The following is an 18944-nucleotide window of genomic DNA, read 5'->3' as shown; positions in this document are numbered from 1 at the left end:
GGAAGAATAGAGTTGTAAAGAAACCTTCAGTAACAAACTCAGAGGAAACAGAGAAGTAGTTGAAGATGTAAAAGAAAACCAATTTAGGCCGGGCGTGGTGGCTCACGCCTGTAATCCCAGCACTTTGGGAGGCTGAGGTGGGTGGATCACCTGAGGTCAGGAGTTCAAGACCAGCTTGGCCATAGTGGTGAAACCCCATCTTAAAAAATAAAAGAAAGAAGGAAAACCAATTTAGGAAGCTGAGGCAGTCAGCTTGCTTGAGCTCAGGAGTTCAAGACTGGTCTGGGCAACATAGTGAGATCCTGTCTCTACAAAAAAATAGAAAAATTAGATGGGTGTGATGGTGTGCGCCTGTATCCCAAATACCCTTGATGTTGAAGCAGGAGGATCACTTGAGCCCAGGGCATTGAGGCTGCAGTGAGCCATAATTGTGCCACTGCACGCCAACGTAGGTGACAGAGTGAGACCTTGTCTCAAAAAAGAAGAATGAAAACCAGAGGGTGCCAGGTTACAGAAGCCATGAAGGAGTGGAGATATCTGAAGATGTGTTAACACTGATAAACACTGAAGCTGAGATGAATACATACTTATAAAAGACCATATTGTCAGCACCACAAGACAGAGTAAAAAAATTTAAAAATAAATAAATAGTCCAGGCACGGTGACTCACACCTGTAATCCCAGCACTTTGGGAGGCTGAGGAGGGAGGATTGCTTGAACCCAGGAGTTCCAGACTAGTCTGGACAACATAGCAAAATCTCATTTCTACAAAAACCAAAATAATTAATTTCAACATCCGAGTACCCAGGTCTCACTAATACCATGAATACTAATAAGTTGTTTCTCTTGGAAGGTACTAAGATACCTCTCTTCAGACTGCTTGAAATTCTTTTTTATAGGTACATAAAGTTAAGTTTATTAAGGATTTGATAAATAACTAATTGCAAAGATTGTTCAAACACGTTGCTGGATGGTAAACATAAAGTTTAAGAAACTTCATTCTTAATAATGGAACTCAGATTTTTTTATTTTTATTTTATTTTGAGACGGAGTTTCACTCTTGTCACCCAGGCTGGAGTACCGTGGCGTGATCTCGGCTCACTGTAACCTCCATCTCCTAGGTTCAAATGATTCTCCTGTCTCAGCCTCCTGAGCAGCTGGGATTATAGGCATGTGGATTATACCCAGCTTGGAACTCAGATTCTAGTTCAAAGTAAACATTTGTTGCAATTAACTAGTAACCCTAGGAAACTATTAGAAATCCTTTTTTTTATATAGCGCTGTCAAGTCAGAGTGGTTACAAATGGCAGCTAACAAAATAAATGCCATATAGTCAGTCAGCGACGTCTGGATTATCCAAAAGCAGTTTAATACTCAGCGTATTCTTGGTACTGAAATCTGCTACGTAACGTTAACCCAAACATAATGGAATCAAGAGGTGACACAATATTGCTGAAATGTAGAATGTGACATTTTAAGGAAGGTAGGGAGAACATGGTATTTTGGGTCAGAAAGATCAGTCTGAATCCCAAATCCATGATGTAGTAGTTGTTTAGCCTTGGACAAGGTGGCTAATCTCCCAAGCCTCAATGTCTTTCGTCTGTTAAATGAAGCTGATTCCCTAGGATTTAAGAGAATATATCTTCACAGTGTGTTCGTCTGTTAAATGAAGCTGGCTCCCTGGGATTTCAGAGAATATATCTTCACAACGTCTAGCATGTTCCTGATAATCGCACAAGGTTAGTTGTCTTCTTTTTACTTTTGCTAAAAATAATGTCATCATTATTAAATGGATTGGAAAAGAAATTGTGCATCGTAGGGCCCAAATGAGGTCAGGAGGCAGCTTATGTGCATTCAAGCAGAAAGAAATAGCTAATCAGTAAAGAAATTAATATTTGGGCCAGGCTTGGTGGCCCACACCTGTAATCCCAACACTTTGGGAGGCTGAGGCAGGTGGATCACAAGGTCAGGAGTTAAAGACCAGCTTGGCCAACATAGTAAAACTCCATCTTTACTAAAAATACAAAAAAATTAGCTGGGCATGGTGGTGCGTGCCTGTAGTCTCAGCTACGTGGGAGGCTAAGGCAGGAGAATCACTTGAACCTGGGAGATGGAGGTTGCAATGAGCTGAGATTGCGCCACTGCACTCCAGCTTCGGCAACAGAGTGAGACTTCGTCTCAAAAAAAAAAGAAATAGCTCTCTTCCTTTCTCCGCCATCGTGGTGTGTGCATTACTCCGTTTCTCGCCATGTCTTCTCACAAGACTTTCAGGATTAAGCGATTCCTGGCCAAGAAACAAAAGCAAAATCGTCCCATTCCCCAGTGGATTCGGATGAAAACTGGTAATAAAATCAGGTACAACTCCAAAAGGAGACATTGGAGAAGAACCAAACTTGGTCTGTAAGAAATTACACATGTGATGGCACACATATTTATGCTGTCTGTAGGTCACAGTCGTGTTACCAAATCAAGCTGAAAAATGTCACCGCCATCTGGAGAAGTTTGAACAGTTTCCTTTCTGTATCTGTTATGAAGGCATTAGTACAACGCACAGTGCTTCCATTATTCATGTTAAAAAAAAAAACAAAACAAGGTTTTGGTTGCCTGGGTTCAGTAATAAATATGTGAGACCTTTCACTTAAAAAAAAAAAAAAAAAAAAAAGAAATAATATTCGATTCTGATTTGGGGGTTGGGGGTGGACGGCTGGGGAAGAAAGAGAACAATGAGATTGCCAGAGAAAGAAATGTAAAGAAGTTTTCAATAGAAAACCTATTAAGATTGCTATTTATTTTTAACTCTTTGTCCTCGTACAATCTATGTAGCTATCACAAGCACACCATTTAGCTCCTAAGTATCATAGTGTACACCAACCCTACTTAATACGTGGTTGACAAACATTCTTAATCCAGCCAACCTGTATTTACAGGAATTATATTCCCCAAGGACTATTAAGGCCACTCTTAAAAGTGATTTCTACATTTAAGAAAATAGATTAAATAACACAAGGTTAGTTCTCTTCTGTTTGCTGAAAGAAATACCGTTAGTCTCTTTTTATCATTGACGATAACCAGCTGACCACTTGCAGGACTGTGTTCTTTTAATCACTACTGGTATATAGCTGGTAAATGTTACGACAACTCAAAATCTCAAAGTGCATCTTTATTCAAATTAGGAAAGTGTTTTTTTTACATGTTTGTTTGTTTTTTAAAAAGACGGGGTTTAACCATGTTGGTCAGGCTGGTCTTGAACTCCCGACCTCAGGTGATCCGCCCACCTTGGCCTCCAAAGTGCTTGGATTACAGGCGTGAGCTACCACGCCCAGCCTTTTTTTTTTTTTTTTTTGACATGGCATCTTGCTCTGTCGCCCAGGCTGGAGTGTAGTAGTGCGATCTCCACTCACAGCAACCTCCACCGCCCCGGTTCAGGGGATTCTCCTGCCTCAGCCTCCCAAGTAGCTGGGATCACAGGCATGCGCCACCATGCCCAGCTAATTTTTGTATTTTTAGTAGACACAGGATTTCACCATGCTAGCCAGGATGGTCTTGAACTCCTGACCTTGTGGTTCACCCGCCTCAGCCTCCCAAAGTGCTGGGATTACAGGCGTGAGCCACTGTGCCTGGCCGGGAAGTTTTACATAGCTACTATACTATAAAGTATTATGCTAGGTCATCAATAAGGGATCTATAAAAGGACTTATAGAAGTTATTCATGCACAGAATTGAATAAATCTACCAAAAAAGAAAAAGGATTTAGCCCTGAAGTTTAAAACAGTTATTTATTAGAGGTGGAAGTTAGGTTAGTCAAAATACAAAATTAGCCGGGCATAGTGGCGCATGCCTGTCATCCCTGCTACTCCAGAGGCTGAGGGAGAATCACTTGAACCTGTGAGGCGGAGGTTGCAGTGAGCCAAGATCGTGCCACTGCACTCCAGCGTGGTGATAGTGAGATTCAGTCTAAAAAAAAAAAAAAAAAGAAAAAAAAGAGGCCCCACACAGGCCTACGGGGAAGACCATCTTTAAAACTGGAAAGGGAGGTAAGAAGGAAGCTCATGTTATTTCACCACCTGTTAGGATCACTACATCATCTCTTTATCTTATGAAAGTCTTATGAAAGTAGTTAAAGGAAGAAGTAGTGAGACTTTTCTCTCTGGTTTTACTTCCTTGTATTAGATAAATTCAGAAGAAAGTTATTTGCAACTAACCTGTCAAAGAATGCTAATTGGAAAGCAAAATCAAATCTCCCTTCAAGGATAGATCATTTAGAGAATATTCATAAAATGGAGTATTACTCATTAAAAAAAATGAGCTGCTGATATGTACAACATAGTCTCTAAAATGTTATGTGCCAGAGATGACAGAATTGAGTTCAAGCTATGCGATTCCATTTATGTAGAGTTCAAAAACAGGCAAAACTATTATGATAGATGGCATAACAGCGAATGCCTTGGCAAGAGGGGATTGGTTGGAAAGTAGCACAAGAGAGCTTTCTGGGGTGATGGACATGTTCTGCAAGTTGATGGGAGTGTTTACATAGTGTATACACTTGACAAACTCATTGTAAATTTAAGATCTTTGATTTTCACTTTATGCAAATTGTACCTTAATAAAAAAAATCCTCTCCTTTGTCATACAACGTCTGTCTCCTGGAACTTCTTTACAAATCATAGTTACTCCTAAGAATCTAAATCTTTAAAGATTTCCTTTTTATTCTAAAACCTGATATATTTGCCAGGGAATTAATAAAGATAGTAAAGATAGTGATGTCATCTGCTTTTAAGTAACTTCTGTAGTATTACATATTTTCAGGGTACATGTGATCATTTGATAGATTCATATAATGTGTACAGATCAAATCGGGGTTATTGGGATATCCATTGCCTATTTATCTCCATGCTGAAAATGTTCAAATCATTTTCTTCTAATTATTTGGAAATGTGGAACTTGAGTATTTTATAAGCAAATACAAAGTAAAGTCCTTTGGGAGTACTGTGCCTAGTTAAGTGGGATGAAATCCTCATTAAAAATTGTAACTACAAGATACAAAACAAGTTAAATGTGAGTTTTTCCCCATTATGCCCTCTGAATTATTTTTACCAGTTATTACCACTAGCTTGACTCTTGACTAAGCTCAAACCAGCACAGAACTTTTAGTGAAAATGCTTTAAACATGCAAACTACTGTTATTCTGTTTGTGTTTGGGGATGATCATCGTTTGTACTGAAGGCAGATGTTAAGGGATCAAATGTGGGCAATGGGATGTTAAGAAAATGTGCAGCTAATATTAAATGTGACCCAGTGCACATAGAGGAAATTTTTGGCTTTTTTTTGTGTGTGTGTGAGATGCAGTCTTGCTTCCGTCATGCAGGCTAGAGTGCAGTGGTGTGATCTTGGCTCACTGCAACCTTTACCTCCCGAGTTCAAGCAATTCTTCCTCGGCTTTCTGAGTAGCTGGGATTACAGGCTTGCACCACCGTGCCTGGCTAAATTTAATATTTTTAGTAGAGATGGCATTTCTTCATGTTGGCCAGGCTGATCTCAAAACTCCTGACCTCATGATCCATCCGCCTCAGCCTCCCAAAGTGCTACGATTACAGGCATGAGCCACCGCACCCAGTGTGGCCTAATTTTTAACAGAAGGATCATATTTCAAATAATTCAAAAGTCTATTCATCAGCTGGAGGAATTTTGTTTACCTGTTGTAGGCAGTCTCTTATTCCTAGGAGAAAACACAGGAAAATATTTCTTGCAAGTAATGTGGGTGCACAAAGCTTTCAGGAACAATTTGAAGGAAAGAGTCACAGTGACAGGAAGTTTCACTTAAAAAGAGAGACAGCATCTCACTGTGTTGACCAGGCTAAAGTGCAGTGACAATTCACAGGCATTATCATAACCCACTGGCGCCTTGAACTCCTGGGTTCAGGTCATCTTCCCACCTCAGGAGCGGCTGGGACTACAGGTGTGTGCCACCACATCTGGCAAATTTCACTTTTAAGACCAGCACACTGAATTAACTCTACAGAGGACAAATGCAATATAAGGAAACAAAAAAAGGATGTCATAACAGTACATGACTTTTATGGTTCTTCATCAAAATGGCCATAAAGGCTTAAAAATTGTCACTAACAGGTAAATCAATCATTTTCCAGGATGTTTTTCACATGGCCAAAGAGGCTAAACTTGTTTTTTAAGACTCGTTTGGAAAGCTTTAAAATTCTATTTTGTTGTTATTTGGTTTTTATTCTAGATTGAGATACCCCCAATTCTTCACTACAGATTTACATCATCCAAGGTATTGATGCTATTTTTCCAGGTTTATTTTTGAGGGGGGATGGAGTCTGGCTCTTGTTGCCCAAACTGGAGTGCAATGGCGTGATCTTGGCTCACTGCAACTTTCGCCTCCCGGATCCAAGCAATTCTTCTGCCTAAGCTTTTTGTGTAGCTGGGATTACAGGCATGCACTTCCATGGCCAGCTAATTTTTGTCTTTTTAGTAGAGACGGGGTTTCACCATGTTGGCCAGGTGGGTCTGGAACTCCTGACCTCAAGTGATCCACCCGCCTCAGCCTCTGAAAGTGCTGGGATTACAGGCGTGATCCACCGCACCCACCCTGAACCCCTACTTTAATAGCAAGCTTGGTCCCAAGTTTTAAGCTATGATTGGTTTAATACCAAATACCTAGAGGCTGACCGCCAAAACCTCAAAGTGATTTACCTCAAACAGTTCAGACAGGAACTTAGTGAGTGAGTACACAGGAATGAATTGCTGTCATTCAGGTAGCCACTGTGTATCTTACCTTTATCATTAATTCTTGCCCTTGCACATTGAATAAAAAGGGCAGGCACTATTTGGTCTCTTGATCTTTATTAAAAATCCTGAATATAGACGTTCATAGTTCTGACAATAATGTTTCCTCAACTCACTGTTGATGACAGAAAACCACATGCTGTAATCTAGTTATTTATTATTCAGCATCTCTAACTTCCTATAGGGTTACTATTTTTGTTTCCTAAGGTGGTTGTATACATTATACTGTTGTATACACTATACAAAAGACTTGCATACCATATGCAAGCAGATGACATGCCTGTGAATCCCTTATGTGACAGCTTGTTACAGCCATCCGACAAACCTGTTGGCAGATGGTTCCAATACCTGATACAAAAATAAAAGGATTGTACAGAAAAGGGCATGACTGGCTTGTAACGACAGGTAGTTAGTTACAAAGAAACGACATATCCTTCAAAAGGAAAGATGACAACTTTTATTGTTATTACAAAAGCAAATTTAACTTGTCATTTGAGTAATTGCAAGAGCAGACTAAGGGCTTAATCCTCACACAGGCACCAAGTCAGGCACAGTAGGTAGCTACAAATCATAATAAAAAGATTTCTTTCCTACCTAGAGCACTCTTCCATGCTTTGGAATCAGACTAAAAAAACTCAGCAAACCTAATCAGTTCCCTTTAATCCTGTTTTTTTGAGACGGAGTTTCGCTCTTGTTACCCAGGCTGGAGTGCAATGGCACGATCTCGGCTCACCGCAACCTCCGCCTCCTGGGTTCAGGCAATTCTCCTGCCTCAGCCTCCTGAGTAGCTGGGACTACAGGCACGCGCCACCATGCCCAGCTAATTTTTTGTAGTTTTAGTAGAGACGGGGTTTCACCATGTTGACCAGGATGGTCTCGATCTCTTGAGCTTGTGATCCACCCGCCTCGGCCTCCCAAAGTGCTGGGATTACAGGCTTGAGCCACCGCGCCCGGCCTAATCCTGTTTTTTTTAAAAAAATGTGATCTAGGTATTAACCTGCTGCCTAGTGAAAACTAGTTACTAAATCCTGGCCTGAGAGATACCCACATTTCCTTTAGAATAAACAGAACAAGTAAGTGTGTACATTTGAGAGCCCAATGTGTGAGTCCTTAAAATGTAGACCTTGCAGGGGGCTCAGACCTCAGTTTCACCTAATGCATGTGGAGGAAGTGGCGGTGAGAACAATCACCTGAGGAGTGCAAGAGCTCCAACTCCAGCACACGCACTCTTCCCCAGGCAGCAGGAAAAGGAGGTAGCAAGGACTTGGGCTGACATTTGAAGCACTAAGCAAACATGTGCCTGGCAGAGGGGAGCCTCAGGAAGCGCAAAACGTCATTCCACCTGTGCCGTCCACAAACCTGACGTTTCCACGTAGTTTTAAAGGGCACAGTGGCAAATATGATAAGGCAGAAAACCATTTCAAGGATCACTTAAGGAATCTTGTTGTTTTCTGCCTAATCAGACATAGTGCCAATCTGCTTTTCCCTTATACTGGAGAATATAAAGGTTTTAATCTCTACTCCCACACCTTCAGGCCCTTATCATAATCCTTAGTATAACAAGTCATCTAGCATTATTGTTTCAAGGAAGCATAGGATCAGAGGTATGTGAGAAGTGTATTTATTGAAGGGAAGATGCAGTAAATTCTAGGATATTGAAAAGTCAAGAATATCCTAGAGCTAAAAACCATCCAAAGTTGAACCAATCTACCCAAACTGAATTCTGACAGTAAACTGGGTCAAATACAATCCACAGCTTTACTAACAGAAAATAAAAACACTTCCTATTCCATTTACTATGAAATCTAATCTAACCGACTGCTAAATTTAAAACTAGTTAAGTCTTTTGTGCATACGTGATTATACTTACTTAACAAGTTGCTGTCGTGGCAAGATCTCTAAAGAAAAAAAACAAGATGATGAATGTATTAGATGGCATCTGCTAGAATCACTGAAAAAATCAGCTGGCAGAAATAAAAGCCTTATTATTTGGAGATAGATCATCATCACCAAGTGCGCTGGTTGCTCTCTACCTTACATATGTTTGTGAGAGGATTAATGGCACAGTTTGTTCTGATAAGGTAGGCCAACAATGAATTTAACATTTAACCATCCTAAAATCAGAGCTACAGTGCTATAACCAGATTCTTCACAGAGTTTTAAAGTTGAAAGTTGCCTAATGTTACCAGCTGTAATAAAACTGCGTGTTTTCCCCTCGACTACCTTAAATCTCTACCCAAAGCAATGAAGCTATCTTCCATGAAATAGTGGTCCATGAGGAAGTCCATGCCACTAAGGAAAGGCGTTAGAGTGCTGTCATGTGTAATAGTCATCAAAGATCACGGAGTAATTACAGTCATTACTAGTGTTCCTGAAGATCGCCAGGGGAGTTTAGTTGGTTTTTTTTCCCAGAGTTCATCTTGGGAGCAGTTTTCAACAATTGGTTCATCTTTTTTCTTGGGTTACAAAACCATCTGGCTCCAAGTCTGACCCAAAATATTCGCAGTGCTTCAGCTGAGCAGATGCCGGCAACTATTCAACTACATCGCAGTTCAAAGTCCGATGTTGTGAGAGCAGTAACCAGCAAATATGAGTGACCTCTTGTTACAGTGAACAACCTGCACTGTTGAAGTTTAGGAATTTTTGACAGTCAGCTATCAAATATTTCAAAGATTTTCAACTCCAAACAAAAAAAATACATGGGCTTAATTATTCAGTAACATTTTACTATCTGTCACTTAATCTCAAGACAATACACATTCAGTCCAACTCTTCTGATTTCATTTTACATAGATTTTCACTGGATAAGTTACTTTTGCAAATTAAAAACAAGAAATGAGTGCTGTACTTCCCCCTCTCCCACAGTAAGAAACAAGGGTTTAATATGGCAATTACTTATTTATTTATTTCAATATTTCTTAAATTCAGTTTATTAATTAAAAAAACTAATCTAGCATGAAAGTTATGTAAAGAACATCATTAATGTAAAAAGATGCAAAAAAAATTTAGTAGTAGAGCTACGTTAGAGAAAAAAATGCTTAGGTAATACCGTAAATATGCAGCCAGCTACCCTATTTTTGCACTGTCGACCATATAAACACGTTTGCATTTGCAGAAGACAGAGAGGAATTTCTGTTGCTCTATGAAGGTCCCACATCTTCACATACTGCCAAGTTCAACTTAGACTTTTTATTTCCTTATCCAAATGAATAGCCAGTGTAAACAGGAGTTTAAAATGCATCAACTTTAAAAAGATGAGAATACTTTTCAAAGCCCCTAGAACTTATGTTGTTGGTTAATTTTAGCATTGAAATTTCTTTTGAATAATCTAATCTTGCAAATGTGCAAGAATCCAGTAGAATTTTTATAGTTACATTTATATTTGTATTACCTGTTACTTTTTAGAGGTAGGCCCTTCACAGTTTATAACTTAAGAGTCTTGGCAACATGTACATAATATTTTAACAGTGTAAATGTTTTAGTAGCAAACATAAGTGAGTTTTTAAAAATGTGTTCAATTTAGAAAGAGAACTCTTATCTCTGGAAGTGATTTCAGTGGCTCTTGAACTTTTGAATATTCGTTAAAACTCAAGCAATTGCTAGTATTTGTTTTTATTACCATGGAATTACAAAAAGAACAATTACGTTTTGATTAAAGCTCCTATATTTTCCAGAAAAATAAAAGCCCAGAGATTTGCAGACATAATAAAATTTATTTAAATTTCATGCAATTTAATAGCTATAATTATAGTTTTAAGAAGCTGTAGGACAGTAACTTTGTCTCATCCATGAAATGAATGGGAATTTTGTAGTTAAGAAAACACTAGGCCAGGTGCAATGCCTCAGACTCATCATCCCAGCACTTTGAGAAGCCCAGGCAAGATCACTTGAGATCAGGACTTGAGACCAGCCTGGCCAATACAGTGAAATCTTGCCTCAACTAAATACAAAAATTAGCTGGCAGGCTCCTGTAATCCCAGCTACTCAAGAGGCTAAGGCAGGAGAATTGCTTGAAACCATGAAGCAGATGTTGCAATGAGCCATGATCGCACTACTGCACTCCAGCCTGGGCAACAAGAATGAACCTCTGTCTCAGAAAACAACAACAACAACAACAAAAAACATATTAGATTAAGTTTTATGTTTTGTGACTGGAAATGCAGTTTGTCTAGGCTTTTCTTTTCTGAGGAGCAAAATTACAGGGAAGGGATTTGTTATTAAATATACAATTACAAAGTATCATATTTAGAGATAAATCACAATCTAAAAGAGGCCATCTTTGACAAATGGCAACACTCAACATCAAGGGGGTTTCTGTTAAACCCAAACTGCCTCCATTTCTCATTTATTCTCATGAAAGATTTATCTCTCATCATAATCATAGCAGAAAGTCATTCAGTCTAAAACCACCACAATGGTGCATTGTGGTTCATCAAAAACATGGTTAGCAAATATCAGCTTTACACTTAAGAAAACTCAGTCAATTTCACATAATTGAGATAAAACTTACACTTGTGCTTGATTCTTCTTATCACTTATAATTTTAGTCTGTGCAAATTCTGGTGATTCTAAATATGTTCACTTAGTTGCTGGGTTGAGATTTAGTTTTAACCAGCAAGGATCATCCAACCTTTAAAGTTACTGATACAAATAGTAAACTGGGTAACTTGTAGAACTGACACTTACTTGCAACTGATAGGGTTTTCAAACTAGAGGCATGCAGCTCTTCTAAATACTAAAAGAATAATTTCTGCCAGGTCTCAAACATGCTTTATTTGTTGTGAATTCCACTAATCTAATGAGTTAATGGAATTTTCTCTAAGGGTACAATTTCATTAAGCTTTACTTATAAAACCTACAGTATGCTGTTCTTCTATTTTAAAACAACTTACTGTGTTTAAGAAATCATGTTACAATATAAATTGGCAAAAAAAAAACAAAAACCCTAAAAGACCTGGTAAAGCAGTATCACAGTTGGGTAAAGGGGTTTAACTGCATGTATGCATTAACCATCAAAAGAAGGGGTCAAACTAATCCTTTCCTTTAATACAAACTTGAACACTGTGAATGCCTCATTTAAAGTAGTGGGTAGGGAAAGAGTTTAGAAAAGTCCAAGTAATAAAATGTATTCAATTACTTGGGAAAGTTAAAAAGCTAATGCAACAATGTTACATCCAGATAAAAAACACTATTCAAAAGCAATTCAAATACCGAAAAGGATTTCAAATTGAATATTTTATTAACATGGTAGTTGTCTTTGTAACATGTGCACACACACTCGCACACTCAGAATGATCTGCCTGGGGAAAAAAATACTAAATATGCCTAAAAGGGGAAAATGAAAAATAAAAAAATTCTTGTAGGTTTTCATTATTGTAGGCAATTATGTCCACATCACTTACAAAGCTATTGCCAAATCTGTCCAAGGAAGCAGAGTTTGAAGGTGGGGGTTAGGGGCGAGAATCTTGGGAAAAATTCAACAGTGGCATAGCAGAGCTCTCAATATGAGAAAGCTGATATAATGTGGACTTTTGCTGTGAATTTTCTCTTTGCAAAATATGGGGAGTGGTTTATCAATGGGCAGAAAATAAGAGAAGGCGGTGTGAAGTAGGCTTTTGTAGTCAATTTTCCTCACAGTATTGTGCAGGATCATCAAGAAAATGCTTAGTCTTTCTCTGGAACCAGTTTCAGGACTTTTCCAATTGCAATTGTCTTACCTAGAAATGAAATTAAAAAAAAAAATCTTTCAATAGTGAATAGCAAGTCTACGTAAGATATTAAAGCTTATTATTTTAAATCACAAAAATATTTTTAACAATTTAAATTACTAATTAACTAGCTTTACTGCCAAATCCAAGATACTTCTATTTAGGTAGTCTTAGTAAGTGGGTCTTAGCCAGGTGTGGTGGCTGACACCTGTAATCCCATCACTTTGGGAGACTGAGGTGGGCAGATCATCTGAGGTTGGGAGTTCAAGACCAGCCTGACCACCATGGAGAAACCCCTGCCTCTACTAAAAATACAAAATTAGCCGGGTGTGGTGGCGCATGCAGTGAGCCAAGATTGTACCACTGCAATCCAGCCTGGGCGATAAGAGCGAAACTATGTCTCAAAAAAAAAAAAAAAAAAAAAAAAAAAAAAAAAAAAAAAAAAAAAAAGTGGGTCTTATTTAAGAGAGCTGGTAAAGAGATGGTTCCCTGTAACAAAAACCTATCTTTCCCCACCCCCGACCCTGAGATGTAATCTTGCTTTGTAACCCAGCTGAAGTGCAGTGTCGTGGTCTCAACTCACTGCAACCTCAGCCTCCTGGGTTCAAGCAATTCTCCTGCCTCATCCTCCGAGCAGCTGGGATTACAGGCGCCCACCACCATGCCCAGCTAATTTTTGTATTTTTAGTAGAGATGGGGTTTCACCATGTTGGCCAGGCTGGTCTGGAACTCCTGACCTCAAGTGATCTGCCTGCCTTGGCCTCCCAAAGTGTTGGTATTATAGGCATAAGCCAGTGCGCATGGCCATCTTTTTTTTTTTTTTAAGAAGACAGACTGTCTCACTCTGTAACCTAGGCTGGAGTGCAGTGGTGCAATTTTGGCTGACTGCAATCTCCTCCTTCCATGTTCAAGTGATTCTCCTGCCTCAGCCTCCCTAGTAGCTGGGATTACAGGTGGCTGCCACCACGCTTGGCTAATTTTTATATTTTTAGTAGAGGCGGGGTTTCAACATATTGGCCAGGCTGGTCTTGAACTCTTGGTCTCAGGTGATCCGCCCGCCTCAACCTCTTGAAAGTGCTAGGATTATAGGCCTGAGCCACCATGCCAGGCCAAAAACCTCTTTGGATTAAAAAAAAAAAAAAGGGAATATCTGTATTTTTGGAATATCCACATGATGGACTACTATTCAGTGATAAAAAGGAATAAATAACATGCCACATGGTTGAACCTCAAAAACATACTAGGTAAAATAAACTAGACACGAAAGACCACATATTTACAATTATATTTATAGAGTATCTATAGAAGACAAACTGAAAAGTGGTTGTCTAGGGCTGGAGGTGAGAATAAGATGTGGTTATCAATAGGTATAAGGTTTCTTTTTAGGTATTTCAAATGTTCTAACATTAGTATATGGTGTTAGTTGTACAATTGTCTAAACATACTAAAATTCATTGAATTGCATATTTAAAACAGGTCAATTTCATACTGTAGAAATTATATCTCAGTAAAGCTGCTAAAAAAAAAAAAAAAACCCCAAACCTATCCTTAAGTAACTGAAAAGATACAGCAGTTGCCACTGACTACAATGCAGTGAAAACATCCTTCTGGTAGTGCTCCTGTGTACTGAAAGGGATACAAAATCCATTGGGTCTTGTGGAAAACCTAAAACCCAAGTTATCTTTTAGAAAACAATAATTCTAGGGTTAAGAATTCCTGCCACATTAATTGCTTTCTTCTGTCTTCCTGATTTTATCAGGTTCTGAATGGTAAACTAAAACTATCATTTTGTTTTGTTAATAAGATAAATCCAATAACCAGTTTTATTATCAACAAGAGGAGTTCTGGGACTTTAAAGTAAAATAAACACTGTCTTTATACAATTTTCTCCAATGTAAGGTTCAAGAACTGTATTAATCATGAGGGCTTAGCACAGTTCCAGACACTTTGTAGATACACAGTAATTTTTGCTAAATGGAACTGGAATGAACATGTAAAATGACTATTCTGTATTTCAATGGAACTATAAAGTTTTATGTAAAGTTTTCTATAGTCTTAAAATGGTTATCTAAGTTCGAAATACTAACAGCCCATAGGGAAATGTTTCATAACAACCATTTTCTTTTTATGCCAAAGAATTTCATGACCCCAAGATGGGAATACTAGTTGTTCTGCCTCACCCAGAGGTAGGCAGAAATGGTTGCACACAAAAGGTCACCAACATTAGACATCTGAAAAATTAGGTGTTAAAAAAATCAATCTCTAGATCCCCTTTAATCTCTAGATCTATTACAAAGGATTCATCATAGAAATGTCTTACTTAGTAAACAAAATAGCCCTCCAAATCCACTACTCAGAAACCATCAAAATTAAGATTCTTCATGTAGAGCATTACTGGATTTGGCATTACTGGATTTGGCTAAGAAACATAGTCAATTCTGTTCATTCATTCAACTTATAAGACACTCATACGAATGTAGAATGTGAATCCAAGTTTCCTATGAACCTGTTGCAGTGTGTACTGTACTGAAATGATGAAGATGACCAAAGCTAGGTATCATGGATATACTACTAGATGTCAGTTTAAAAGCTCTTACCCTCATCTCTTAAGGTAAAACGACCCATCTGAGGGAAGTCTTTAAAGGTCTCAAGGCAGATGGTTCCTGCTGTCCTCAAGCGAGCAATGCATACTTGATCTTGTTTCACAAAACGGGGTCGGGTCTTACTTTTTTCTCCTGATTTTTTGTCTACCAAGCAGATTAAGGCCTAAACAAAAAAAGAGTATGAGAAAATTAGAATAATGCCAAATAAAAGGATCTTTAAGGACAGGTATAGAAATAAAAGTACATCACTGTTGCTGATTAGAATCATCAAGATAAAACAGTAATAAAACCAAAATAAACCAATTAACTTAAAACAAACTCACTGTTATTTCAACTTCCTCAATACAGGTATGAATATGCAGCACCGCATTATAGCCTGGGCAGATGATGGATTTGTGCTCTATAATTACAATCTGTGAAACAAACACACACACACACATTCTTATCTTTATCCTTAGGGTAAAAAAAGAATTCGGTGTTCTCAAGTGCCATATAATATCTCAAGAATTAGTGTTACCATCTCAGTTGAAGACCAACTTAAATGATTTTTTGTTAGAGGTGATAGGTTTGTCTTACTAATTTGTTCATAGGATGGGTCAGGCTGCCTGACCTCAAAGCATGAATTTCAATATCCTATACCCTGTTTATCTTCTTGCCAAGTGCCTGGTCAACTTTAAAAACACAGCAGGCTGGCCAGCCGCAGTGGCTCATACCTGTAATCTCAGCACTTTGGGAGACCAAGGCAGGGAACCGGGGAATCACTTGAGGCCAGGAGTTTGAGACCAGCCTAGCCAACATGGTGAAAACCCCATCTCTACTAAAAATACAAAACAATCAGCTAGGCGTGGTGGGTGCCTATAATCCCAGCTACTCAGGAAGCTGAGGCAGAGAATGGCTTGAATCCCAGAGGTGGAGGTTGCAGGTGAGCTGAGATCATGCCACTGAACAGAGGGCAACTCCATTTCAAAACAAAACAAAAGACAAGCAGGCCAACTTACTTCTCTCTGGGAAGCCTTTCCTTATATTCCCCAAGGAATTAAGCTAATCATTACTGCTCAGAAGCTATCTAGATGTAAACTTACCACAGCTTTATCCATTTGTCAGTATCTAAGTTCCAGTAAACAATCTTAAATCTGGCATCAAAATCTAATTTAATTAGTTGTCACACCTTATAACAGAACTAAAAAATTCTATTAACCATGCCATTCATTTACTCTGTCATTCTTCCAAGGGGGTTAGCTTATTAACAGGGAAAACTGTGATTTCTTGTCTGTAAAAGCTATGTGCTCTTAATGAGCACATAAACCATGACTTCCACAGTAACTGTGGTCTGGTCAAAATAAATAATATTCTAAAATGTATCAAAAGATCAAACATAAAAAGGAACCTACAAAGAATACACCTTATCCAGTAAGCACTTGTACCAGCTTGAAGGCCTTATGTGTATAAGGTACCTATCATGTATGAGGTACCTATTTCCATTGCCCTTCTACACACTTAAGCTGGGTTAACTGGCACATCACCAATAATCGGGACAAAAGGCACGGACATACTAATTTAATTTAGCATTAAAACCCATTATGACAATGACAATAATTTGTTTACCTGGGCATCAAATGTGCGTCCAGAATGACAAAGATTATTAGGATCACAAAGTATAAATCCTGGAAGAATCTCCTCTTCTTCAATTCCTTTCAGTCTGATTTTGAGGTTTTCACCTGGGGCTACAGTATCAGTTTCTACATCATCAGAAAGTATTCCAAGAACTTCCACATTGTGCTTTAAAAGAAACCAAGATTGAAGGTTTTCTGACACATTTCACTGCATTACAGAACATAAAATGATCTGAATGTCTGCTCAATGAAGAGTTACAAGTCATATTTTTCTGTGGTTGTTGATTAGGCAAAATACTTACTTGACTGTAAACTCTTATTATGTCTGTATGACATAAAATCTTAGCCTAGATATGATCAGTGAAAATCATATCCTAGAAGTATAACTGCCAATTAAAGTATTAACGTGTTTGCTGTTAAAAGAAAGTCATTAAGAGGGGGAAGAAAAAAAATATTAACATGTCACCTTTTAAATATCACATTCTAATCATTTCCAAATAGAACACTGCATACACTAGCATTTACCTTTTTCACTTTTTCAAAATAAAAAACACAATTTAATATTTGGATTTCAGCTTTATGAATATAATTTTTATTATGAAATTCAATGAAGGATTTAGGCCGGGCGCAGTGGCTCAAGCCTGTAATCCCAGCACTTTTGGAGGCCGAGGCGGGTGGATCACAAGGTCAAGAGATTGAGACCATGCTGGTCAACATGGTGAAACCCCGTCTCTACTAAAAATACAAAAATCAGCTGGGCATGGTGGCGCGTGCCTGTAATCCCAGCTACTGAGGAGGTTGAGGCAGGAGAATTGCCTGAACTCAGGAGGCGGAGGTTGCGGTGAGCCGAGATCGGACCATTGCACTCCAGCCTGGGTAGCAAGAGCGAAACTCTGTCTCAAAAAAAAAAAAAAATTCAACGAAGGATTTAATAGACCTGTTTTCCATTACCTATCAATCTCCAAATATCAGAATTGTACACTACTTAAATGTTATCAGGAAAATTTGTGCTCAAAAAAAAAAAAAAGTTAATGAACTAAGCTTTAAAAGTATCAGCTATTTAATGAACACATGATTTCATGTGATGAAATGCTCTGCAATTAGATAGTGATGATGGCTACACAGCACTTTTTTTTTTTTTGAGACAGAGTTTTGCTCTTGTTGCCCATGCTGGACTGCAGAGGCGTGATCTCAGCTCACTGCAACCTTGGCCTCCTGGGTTCAAGTGATTCTCCTGCCTCAGCCTCCCGAGTAGCTGGGATTACAGGTGCCTGCCACCATGCCTGGCTAATTTTTTATATTTTGAGTACAGACAAGGTTTCACCATGTTGGCCAGGCTGGTCTTGAACTCCTCACCTCATGTGATCCACCTGCCTTGGCCTCCCAAAGTGGTGGGATTACAGGCATGAACCACTGCATCCAGCCTGCATAGCACTGTTAATGCAGTAAATGTCACTGATGGTAAATTTCATGTGTATCCCCTCTCACGTCACTTCTTCTTTTCCTTCATCTTACTGCCAGAGGCAGCACAGGAAGTACTAAGGAGCAATGCTGGCATCAGAACTTTAGGCTTCCATAAACTACTTTATTTTTGTATTAAAAAACTTTTTTTTTTCCTTAAGAGACAGGGTCTCGCTGTGTCATTCAGGCTACAGTGCAGTGGTGTGATCATAGCTCACTGCAGCCTCAAACTCCTGGGTTCAAGCAATCCTCATGCCTCAACCTTCCAAACAGCTGGGCTAAAGGCACGTGCCACCACATCCAGCTCAATGGATTACTTTATTATAAACAAGAGGTTAGGCTGGTACGGTGGCTCATGCCTGTAAACTGAGCACTTTGAGAGGCTGAGGCGGGTGAACCACGAGATCAGGAGTTTGAGACCAGCCTGGCCAACATGATGAAACCTGTCTCTATTCAAAATACAAACATTAGCTGGGTGTGGTGATGCATGCCTGTTATCTCAGCTACCCAGGAGGCAGGGAGGTCACAGTGAGCTGACATGGTGCTATTGCACTCCAGCCTGGGTGACAGGGTGAGACTCCATCTATCTCAGAAAAAAAAAAAAAAAAAATGAGTAAGAACTCAACCTGACAATTATTTTCATTCAGATGTTAGCCTTCCAGTTGCAAAGATAATAGGAAAACGTAGGCTTTAAAATAGAAACATTTTAGAAGATACTATTTACTCTAATCTCCAATGCATAAGGCATCAAAAAG

The 18944-nt window shown here is 38.8% G+C and overlaps 3 protein-coding genes across 5 annotated transcripts in view; 2 read left to right on the top strand and 1 right to left on the bottom strand.

The window, feature by feature from the left end:
• The window catches only part of TNFRSF17 (TNF receptor superfamily member 17), a 140563-nt gene that overhangs the window by 2522 nt on the left and 119097 nt on the right, over positions 1-18944 (top strand). The window lies entirely within an intron of this gene.
• LOC116526455 (60S ribosomal protein L39) lies at positions 2184-2456 on the top strand. The gene has a single exon (XM_032242741.1). It carries the CDS (start codon positions 2249-2251, stop codon positions 2402-2404), a length of 156 nt encoding a protein of 51 aa, XP_032098632.1. The 5' UTR covers positions 2184-2248; the 3' UTR covers positions 2405-2456.
• Positions 11685-18944, bottom strand: part of GSPT1 (G1 to S phase transition 1) — a 40083-nt gene continuing 32823 nt past the window's right edge. For all 3 annotated transcript variants that reach the window (XM_032242734.1, XM_032242733.1, XM_032242732.1), the window contains exons 12-15: positions 16721-16894; positions 15439-15528; positions 15110-15278; positions 11685-12521 (exon numbers count right to left, since the gene is read on the bottom strand). In XM_032242734.1, the coding sequence (XP_032098625.1) occupies positions 12469-12521; positions 15110-15278; positions 15439-15528; positions 16721-16894 (486 nt within the window). In that variant the 3' untranslated portion in view covers positions 11685-12468. The remainder of the gene's footprint in view (positions 12522-15109; positions 15279-15438; positions 15529-16720; positions 16895-18944) is intronic.

This window comes from Sapajus apella, unplaced genomic scaffold (assembly GCF_009761245.1).
Source record: "Sapajus apella isolate SASKATOON/1434 unplaced genomic scaffold, GSC_monkey_1.0 scaffold51, whole genome shotgun sequence".
NCBI lineage: Eukaryota > Metazoa > Chordata > Mammalia > Primates > Cebidae > Sapajus > Sapajus apella.
This window is presented reverse-complemented; position numbering and strand designations above follow the sequence as displayed.